Source organism: Echinops telfairi, unplaced genomic scaffold, assembly GCF_000313985.2.
Source record: "Echinops telfairi isolate 266 unplaced genomic scaffold, ASM31398v2 ScPeMD7_6681;HRSCAF=7622, whole genome shotgun sequence".
NCBI classification, from domain to species: Eukaryota; Metazoa; Chordata; class Mammalia; order Afrosoricida; family Tenrecidae; genus Echinops; species Echinops telfairi.
The window spans coordinates 343640-354334 of NW_022110581.1; the positions used below are offsets into that span (position 1 = coordinate 343640).

The following is a 10695-nucleotide window of genomic DNA, read 5'->3' on the forward strand; positions in this document are numbered from 1 at the left end:
CAGTCAGGGTGAAGTATGGCACCGATGAAACACAACTTTCCTCTAACTCTTTGGTGCTTCCTTCTCCCCACTATCATGACCTCAATTCTACCTTACAAATCGGATTAGACCAGACCACGCACAGTGCTACAGATAAGAGCCCACAACACAGGGAATCCAGGATAGATAAACCCCTGAGGGTCAACAAGGAGAGTAGAAATACCAGGAGGATTAGGGGAGGGTGGGGAGAGAAAGGGGGAATCAATCACAAGGATCAACCTAGAACCCCCTCCCAAGGGGACGAATAATGGAAAAGTGGGTGAGGGGTGACAGAGGACGATGTAAATATGGAAATAACTTATCTATAACTTATCAAGGGTTTGTGAGGGAGGGCAGGTGGGGGAGGGAGGGAGGGGGAAGAAATGGGGAGCTGATAGCAGGGGCTCAAGTGGGAAGAGAATGCTTTGAAAATGATGGAGGCATATGTGCAAATGTGCTTGACACACAGGATGAACGTATGGATTGTGATAAGATATGTAAGAGCCCCCAATAAAAGTATTAAAAGAAAAGCAAATTTAATGAACTGACTAAAGAAGACTGCCAAACTTGATTACATGATCAAATTCAGTAACTTCACTGACTTGTATAGTGTTTCATCAATGTTTTCATTTTAGCTATAGGAAGGCACAATTGCTTCAGAAGAAATAAACCAAACAACAGTAAGCACAAATACAGAATTTAAGCTAAGGGTTAGGTGTGAAGACTGGTGTCCCAGCAATGACTCAATGTAAATGGCAAGAGTCATGCAGGGAACAAGCCTAGATAGTTTGTTGACATAGCTCATGTTATCTAGTAATAAGTGCCACTGTTATTTCCTTTGTCATTGGCTGTTAAAAAGATACTACTCTGTCACCAATGAAACCACCTGATTTTTCGTGATAAAAGGGAGCTAGACAGTGGAAATAAACTTTTGAAGATAAATGTCTTCTTCAATGCTACCTTCCTTAGTTCAAATTGAATCCTCGTCCCTACTTTGGACAATTATTTTCAAAATCACTCCCATACCTATCATTCCCACCCTGAAATAGACAACCTCAATAGACATTTCCACTGATCTTGCTTCCTTCCTTCCTCTTTAGGAGTCCTATTGCTAGACATCTTGTATATTATTTTTATTTATGAGCCCACATAATCACCAAAGAGGAGCCCCTGGTGGCATAATGGTTACTTGTTGGGCTGGTAAACAGCACGGTCAGTAGTTCGATACCAACAGCCACTCTTCGGGAGAAAGATGAGGCTTTCTACTCCCATCAAAAAGTTAGTCTTGGAAGCTCAGAGGGCAGTTAAATCCTGTCCTCTAAGGTCATTGAGTCGGCGGCATCAACTCGGTAGTAGTGAGTAGTTAAAATGACCAAAAAGCAGACAAGGAAGTTTCACAAGTAATTTTGCATCAATTACAGAGGAACTCAGTTACTGAGAACCACTCTGCTTTCTTTCTGCCCAGTGTTCCCAGTGATCATCAGTCTTTTCACAAAAGACAATACAAGCAGTGAAGAACATGGAAAGCTCACCTGATGCTTCATGTAATGATTCATGTAGGGAGTTGCCATCTTACTCACTTTGAGGCAAAATGGGCATAGCAAGTTCTTAGTGTTTTCATGAGCGGCTCTAAAATGAGTTTCTACTTCAGAAAAGTGGGATGATCTATACTGGCATACCTAGAAAGACAAAGAGGGTTTAACTCAAAGGAAAAAATTGTAACTGCTATGCACTGACAATAAAATAGCAGTGATAAGCCATTTGTTGAGAAGAACATTATATATTTACTATTAATGCAACTCTGCTGCCTACATGACAAAGAACCCCATCATTGCCACAATAAAGGTTAAGTCTTTGTTGATGGAAAAGTTGTCTTTCCAGTTTTAAGGACACATTCCAAAGCATGACGAGACCCCTCCCTTTGTCCTTTTAGATCTATAAATCCCTAGCTCCACTTGGATTTTCAAGCTTGGACATCTCTAATAGGAATTTTCACCCCCTATACTTCTATGGATTTGCAATGGCATCCATGTTCTACTAGTTAAAAATAAAAAAATCTTTATGCTGTTTTTTTATGACTGGGAGCCACTTAAAATTCCAGCAAAATAATGGTCCCTAATAATCGAACTGGGCTTCTAGAAATACCCTTTTCACTTTCTTTAGTAGGCCTACATCATTCCCTATGTGGTCAAATGAGTCCCGCCCAGGTCCAATCCAGTCTGTCATGCCCACTTTAAGGCATGGCTTGGTGCCATGCAAGTTTTCACTAATGAATTATTTATAAGAGGGGCTTCAATTTATAGTAACTAATTTTACTTAAAAAAGATCAAAAGAATAGTCTTTCATGGTGGAGGGACATTACATAAGCACAATAAAATGTGTGTGTACCTGGCAAATGTATGGCATCTCCCCAGGCTTATGAGTGTCCTTCATATGTTGTAAAAGAGTATGCTCTGATTCAAATGACAATTCACAGATTTTGCAAATAGCTGGAAGCAGGAAAAAAGGGGGACATTATATGATTTTTAAGGATGGATATAGAAACTATAATCTATACATTAAAAAATCATCTTGGACATCCCTAACACCACTTACAGTAATAATTGATGGGACAGGGATGGCAGGTCTAATACTACAGTTGTTTTAAAGGACTTGAATTCTACTAACTTACTTAATTGATGCCACATTATTTTACTTAATTCAATTAACTTAATCCTCAGACCATCCCTAAGACACTACTATGATTTTCATGTTTCAGAAGAGGAACCTCAAGTCTAGAAAGAATCAGTTATTTGTCTGAGCTCTCTGTATTTAAGAAGTAGAGCTGGGATTTCAACTCAAAATGTCCAGCTCTAGACTCTGCTTTCAGCTACCATTGCTGGAGTAGTGGTTACTCTTTAGGCTGCTACCAGTGAGATCAGCAGTTTGAAACCACCAGCTGTTCTGTGAGAGAAAGAGTACTTTTCACTCCGGTAAAGAGTTAGTGTCTTGGAAACCCTCAGGGACAGCCCTCCCCTGCCCTATAGAGTTGCCATGAGTCAAAACTGACTGGATGGCAGTGAGTTAGGTTTGGGTTTTGGTCCTTTTCTTATTGAAAGTCTAAAATCAAGGTCCTTTGTTTCATATTTGAAAACCATGGAATCTGAGCTCTCTTAGTCCCTCTTCCACATAATACAATAGAAAGGTGAGGCTTTCTCTTGCTGTAAAGAGTTAGTCTCAGAAACCCAAAGGGGCAGTTCTAACCTGTCCTGTAGGGCTCTATGAATTGGAATCAATTCGTGGGCATTGAGTTTTTGAGTTTACACAATGCATGAGTTGGGCCAGGAAAGCCTCTCCAAATGAATTCTTTGCAAAAAGGCCCACAATTTTAGTAATATATTACAAGTTTATAAGAAAAGTTCAAAGTTTATCACTTAATCTTGACCTCATGGAACAAAGCCTGTTTTCTTGTTTTTTGTTTGCCTTCAGAATTCTAAGGTTCCTCAAAGTCCAAATGAAAACCAATATTTGTCATACTAAAATGCAGTTCTAACTTACTAGAAAAGTCATGGGGTGTGTGTGTGCTTTCAATGTGGCACTGGAGCTGGAAGGGCGTCGGGTACTGACGATAGCAGTGTTGGCAGGTGGTGTGGTTGTCCCAGCTCTCACTGTTCTGCTTCTCAAGTTCCAAATGGTGCTTCATGTGGTTCATAAACCTGTACAGGATGTCAACAAGGAGAAAAACTCAGAAGGGGTGAAAAATCGCATGGTCATCCAGAAAATGTACGCACTTTAATCATCACATATATTATGTGGTTCCATTAACACTTTTCATTTCATCTGTTTGAACAGAAGGTATTCATCTAATTAATATAAAATATCATGAATCAGCTGTAATTCTTTAGAATTATTTCACATTAAAGTGTGTATGTGTGTGTGTACGCGCGCACCAAAAACAGCAAGCTTCTTTTCCATGCATGATGTACCGCCAGTATTTGAAAATAAAATACTTGAAAGAAACTCTACCACCAAAAGCAGTTAAGTCATGAGAGAAATCTTTTGTAGACCTGCCAGATCTCTTAATAGGTTGCAGTAGCTTAAAAGACAAATTATTCATATTTTTACTTACTCCTTGATTTCTACATGCATGCCATAGCAAAATTAATGGCTACAAGACCTGTTTGCTTTCTTTAATGACATTGGTTTACTATTAACAGAATACTCACTTTAAGTCACTTCGGCACTGTCCAAGTTTTAGTTTCAGGGTCTGCTATTTCAGCTTCCCTAAAAGGTCTTATGAGCAGGAATTATGACCTTCAAAGCATCAAATGCAATAAAAATGGCATGAGGGGGAGTACAGATTGGGGACCCAAAGCCCATCTGTAGCCAACTGAACATCCCTTTACAGAAAGGTCATGGGGAGATGAGCCAGTCAGGGTGCAGTGTAGCAACCACGAAACATACAACTTTCCTCTAGTTCTTAAATACTTCCTCCCACTACTGTCATGCTCCCAATTCTACCTGGCAAGTCTGGCTAGACCAGAGCATGTACACTGGTACAGATAGGAACTGGAAACAGGGAATCCAGGACAGATGAACCCCTCAGGAACAGTGGTGAGAGTGGTGATACTGGGAGGGTGGAGGGAAGGTGGGGTAGAAAGGGGGAACCGATTAAAAGGATCTACGTATAACCTCCTCCCTGGAGGATGGACAACAGAAAAATGGGTGAAGAGAGATGTTGGACAGTGTAAGAGATGACATAATAATAATAGTTTATAAATTATCAAGGATTCATGAGGGGGGAGTGGGGTGGGAGAGGGAAAAATGAAGAGCTGATACTAAGGGCTCAAGTAGAAAGAAAATGTTTTGAGGATGAGGGCAACAATTGTACATATGTGCTTGACACAATGGATGTATGTACAGATGTGCTAAGAGTTGTATGAGCCCCCAATAAAATGATTTTTAAAAATGGCATACCTATTTCAACGAGTTTATTAAAGCTAGTTGCTAAATTTGAAAGTAATTAAACCCAAACTCCTATTTTTTTTAACATTTTATTAGGGGCTTATACAACTGTTATCCCAATCCATACACACATCAATTGTGTAAAGCGCATTTGTACATTGTTTCTCAAAACATTTTCTCTCCATTGAAACCCCCGACATTAGGTCCTCATTTCCCCCTCCCTCCCCGCTCCCCCCTCCCGCATGAGCCCTTGATAGTTTATAAATGGGTATTTTGTCATATCTTGCCCTGTCCAACGTCTCCCTTCATCCACTTTTCGGTTGTCTGTCCCCCAGGGAGGAGGTCACACACAGTTCCATGTAATCGGTTCCCTCCTTCCTACCCATTCTCCCTTTACCCTCCCTGTTTCGCCACTCACACCACTGGTCCTATAGGGCTCATCCGTCCTGGATTCCCTGTATTTCCATTTCCCATCTATACCAGTGTACCTCCTCTGGTCGAGCCAGTCCTGCGAGATAGAATTCGAGTCATGGTAGTGGGAGCGGGGAGGACAAACTCCTATTTTTAGACTGTGTTACCTACTAACAAATTATTCACGCTGTCTTTGAAAATGCCATCAAGTGATACCCTATGAAAAGATACAGCATCTGGGGTCTTAAAAACTTGCAGTTAAACAAGCGGTCATCTGACAGGGAAGCAACAAATCCCACATGGAAGAATCACAGAAGCCTGTGTGGTCATGAGGCGTTGACAGGCTCAAGTAGCGGGCATCAAAAGGTCCAAAACAAACAATTTTATCGATGCAAACAAGGGGTAGAGACAAAAAGCCCATCTGTAGACAATTGAACATCCCCTCACAGAAGGGTCACACAGAAGGGGTGAGTCAAGAAGGGATGTGCCAGCTAGAGTACAATATAGCACTGACGGAACATACAACATTCCTTTAGTTCTTGAATGCTTCCTCTCCCCCACTACCATGATCCTGGTTCTATTTTACAAATCATGCTAGACTGGACTATGTACATTGGTACAGATAAGAGCTCTCGACACATGGAATCCAGGGCAGATAAACCCCTCAGAAACAGTACTGAGGTTAGTGACACCATGAGGATAGATGTAGGAGTAGAAAGGGGGAACCTAATACAATAGATATATAACACCCCCCACAAACAAGACAAATAACAGAACTGTGGGTAAAAGGGGACAGTGGACAGTATAAGATACAAAAGGCGTAATAATATATAATTGATGGATTCATGAGGGTGGGCGAGGGAGAGAAAAGGAGGAGCTGATACTAAGGGCTCAAGTAGAAAGAAAATGTTTTGACAATGATGGCAACATATGTACAAGTGTGCTTGATACAATTATTAATAAAAGATAAATAAATTTTTTTAAATGCCATCAACCTATTTATCAACCTCATGGAGGTTTTAGCCTTATTCCATAATATCCAAAAACACAGTTTTCTCTTATAGCTGGCTGTGGTACACCCCGTAACATCATTTGGGGTTCTAGATACCAGCTCTACTACATAACCTATTAAAAATTCTAGTCTTGGCTAAACATTTACATACAGATTTTCAAAAGGTCATGAGCCATTAATCTCACAGTCTACAAATTCAAGTACTTAAGAGCCTACCCACATGAGGTCATTATCTTAGATGTCTCTTAATTACGATATTAGCTCCCAGCAGCAGCTCATACTTCTCAAACCAGTGGATGAAGATAGAAAGTAAGCAGCAGGCCTCGTGCACGGATGCACACAGAATTAAGAAACCCTAATTGGTTTTGAGGACATTCCATGTAGGAGGAAAATCCCCACAATAAACCAAAAAAAGTCATATAATTCAAAGATGGAAAAGTAGACCTACTTAAAATTTGAAAAACTTCAAGATTCAATTGGTACTTCTATCAATTTTATATATATCTTAAATATACAAATCAAAGCAGGCTTCTTCATAGAATGGGTTATTTTCAAGACAACCACAAAGAGATCATGTTCTCTGCAATATAAATACAAGGGTGTACCCCCAAAATCTGGATGTGTAGTGGGATAGTGCATTTGGAACTCGTTCCACCAAGTCAGACTGTTAACCTTTCTATTTAGAGGTTCTGAAAAGATAGTGTTAACAGTATGCAACAAAAAAGGCCTGAACTATGGCAGACGGGACTATTTTGCCACCACGACAACGCACCTGCTCAACAGTCATCTCAGTGCGCCAGATTTTGGCAAAAAACAGCATGCCTCTTTTGCCCCATGCAACTAACTCACCTGTCCTCACTCTGCGACTTCATTTCCGAGAATGAAGAGGGACATGAAACGACAGCTATACAAGGATATAGAAGATATGAAGAAAAAAAACGAGGGAGGTGCTTATCAGCCATCCAAACAGAAGAGTTTGAAAAATGTTTCCAAGAACGGAATTGCAGATTTTCAAGAATACATTTGATAAATGTATCAAGTGTAATGGAGAGTACTTTGAAGTTGATAAAGTCATTTATTTTATGCACATCCATTTAAAAAAATCATTTTATTGGGGGGTTCGTACAGATCTTATCACAATCCATCGTGTCAAGCTTATCTGTTGCCTTCATCATTTTCAAAACATTTACTTTCTACTTGAGCCCTTGGGATCAGCTCATTTTTACCCCCTCCCTCCCACACACTCCCTCCCTCCTGAACCCTTGATAATTAACAAGTTATTGTTTTTTCCTGTCTTACACTGACCGATGTTTTCCTTCACCCACTTTTCTGTTGTCTGTCCCAGAGAGGGAGTTGGTTATATGTAGATCATTGCGATCGGTTCCCCCTTTCTCCCCCAACCTTCCCCTTAACCTCCTGGTATCACTACTCTCAATATTGGTCCTTAGGACTTTATCTGTCCTAGAGTCCCTGTGTTTCCAGTTCTTACCTGTACCCGTGTATATGCTCTGGTCTAGCCAGATTTGTAAGGTAAAATTGGGATCATGATAATGGGGGAAGGAAGCATTAAAGAACTAGAGGAAAGTTGCATGTTTCATTGGTGCTACACTGCACCCAGACTGTCTCATCTCTTCCTATGACCCTTCTGTGATGTTCTTTGGGTCTCCACTCTGCACTTCCCCTCATTCACAATGATAGGATTTTTTGTTCTGGGTTTTTGGTGCCTGATACCTGATCACATCGACACCACCTCATGATCACATAGGCTGGTGTGCTTCTTCCATGCGGACTTTGTTGTTTCTCAGCTAGATGGCTGCTCGTTTATCCGCAAACCTTTAAGACTGCAGATGCTATATCATATATACTCGAGTATAAGCCGACCTGATTATCAGCCGAGGCACCTAATTTTACCACACAACTGCATTAAAAATGTCCCAAAAAACTCAGCGTATACACGAATATATACAGTATCTTTTTATATCAGAGTGCTATCAGCTTTCTTCACCATATTTGCTTATGTACCCATTTTGTCTTCAGTGATCCTGTCGAGAAGGTGAGCATTACGGAATGCCAGGCTATTAGAACAAAGTGTTCTTGCATTGAGGGAGGACGAGCAGAGACCCAATGCCCATCTGCTACCTTAATACTTAACATATAAATATATGTACACAGATTTATTTCCCCATTGTTAATATATAAATATATTTACTTATGTACATGCCTGTATTTAGACCTCTATAAATGCCCATTTGCCTCCCACTTTTTCCCTCAATTTTCATTTACTTTCCTCTTGCCCCACTATCATGTTCAGCTTTCATTCAGGTTGCAGTAATTCCTTTCGATTACATTGCCACTGATCAAGCCCTACAGGTATCCTATGACCTCCTCGACATTGATTTTAGACCATTTGTTTTCATTTGTCCCTGGGGATAAGGTTGTTTTATAAAAAATTAAATATATAACTTTGGGGGGAAAATTCTGCTTTGGGGGTATACCCCCTTGTATGCGAAGAACGATCCCTTTGAATGTAAACGTGAATATTACAATTATGGCTTCGAAGAAAAAAGCCAAAGGAAAAGAGCAGCTCTTGTAATGCGAAGATACAGATTCAAAATTACCTAGACAACAACAAAGTAGTCCTTGAGAATTTCTACTTTAATGCTAATAGAGTGGGAAAAAAAGAAGTACTTCTTCCTCAAGTTAAAATTTGTCCATGCTTACATTATCTCAAAGAGATGGCTGAGTGGGTAAAGTACCCAGACTCCTGAAATATAAGGCAAGTTTTACAACAAGATATTCTGCTTGGATCTTAGTACAAAATGCTAAAATTGCTTATCTAGGATGACACAGGAAACTGTGAGGGAAAAAAATCTTTTATTTCTGTAGCTGTAGCATTTCAATTTGAACACGAATAAAAATAACTCCTGACTCACCTGATATTATTTTTGAGGACTTTCAAGCAGCTGAAGCATTTAAAGGTTGTGTAAGTCTTCTGTTCTTCACAGGTTCCTTCATGTCTTCCGTAATAAAAGTCCGTCACTAACATGACCAATTTTCCCTTCTCTGCACCAGTCGCATCCAAAAGTTCATCTGTATTATTGTCCAGTGTGTTATTTACCATGTCGGGACAACAACGCTGCAAGAGAAAAAAGCATATTCAAATAGTAAATAATGGTTATTTTCAATTCACCAAGAAATAATCCCCCAGGTAAATGGAAAACCTACTAAGATCAGGACTGGCTATGAATTAAACTCCTTCAAGTCTTGCAATCTACCTTTTCAGAGGTAAATACGCATATTTTTTCCCTTGGCCAAGAGTCATTCATGTCATACCTGCGTTAAGACCTAGTTTAAAAGGAAAGGCAGCTTTATATGCCAGTATGAGCAAGTTTTACTATGTCAGTAAAACCTGCTTGAAAGTGGATGTGAGCACAGTTATACTGCCATTCCCTGGATTATTCAAGGTGCTGGAAACGGTCTGAGACACAAATAGAGAAGCATTGGGTAGATCTTGTAACCAATACATTCTATCTACACTCGCTAAATAGCAGAAGGGGACATTTACCATTCACCTCAAAAGTTAAACGAAGACCTTATATATAAATTGATCTTAATGTGGGAGACTTTCAAACATGAGCTTTTCCCCCCCTTCCAATATAAAATTAATACATTTACTGAACACATTTTCAGGGTCCTGGTGATGCAGTGGTTATAAGTTAGGTTGCCATCCACTAGGTCAGTAGTTTGAAACCACCAGCTACTTGGAGGGAGAAAGAGGAGGGTTTCTACTCCTGTGAAGAGTTCCACTCTCGGAAACGCCCAGGGGCAATTTGACCCCGCCCTACAGGGGCAAATGGAGTCTGCATTGATTCAATGGCAGTGAGTTCACTTAGGCACACAATTTTCAGTTTTAAGATTTCTTTGGAAGAATTCCCTTTATGAATAACCAGGATGATTTTCCTAAAAGCTCAAAACTACATAAAGCAATCACATGGTGAAAAACTTGTAAAGTATGATGAAAAAAAAAACAAACAAACCACGGGAGAGCCAAGATGAAGTGAATCTATTATGTAAACAAATGTAAATGGGTTAACTAGGCTACTAAAAGGTTTTTTTTCATATAGGCTCACATAAGAGGATATTGCTTAGCAAATGGAAACACTAAAAAAACCCTGGGCTTATTCAGGTCTAAGACTCGAGACACCCTTTGAGTCTAGAACTACAGTGAACCCTCGTTTATCGCGGTTAATCGGTTCTAGACCCTACCGTGATAAATGAAATTCCGCGAAGTAGGATTCCTTATTTGTAAA

At 39.9% G+C, this 10695-nt stretch overlaps 1 protein-coding gene across 3 annotated transcripts in view; it reads right to left on the reverse strand.

The window, feature by feature from the left end:
- ZNF280C (zinc finger protein 280C) overlaps positions 1–10695 on the reverse strand; it is a 56209-nt gene that overhangs the window by 16998 nt on the left and 28516 nt on the right. For all 3 annotated transcript variants that reach the window (XM_045295975.1, XM_045295976.1, XM_013008652.2), the window contains exons 10-13: positions 9319–9521; positions 3556–3713; positions 2407–2507; positions 1551–1697 (exon numbers count right to left, since the gene is read on the reverse strand). In XM_045295975.1, coding sequence (XP_045151910.1) covers positions 1551–1697; positions 2407–2507; positions 3556–3713; positions 9319–9521 — 609 coding nt within the window. The remainder of the gene's footprint in view (positions 1–1550; positions 1698–2406; positions 2508–3555; positions 3714–9318; positions 9522–10695) is intronic.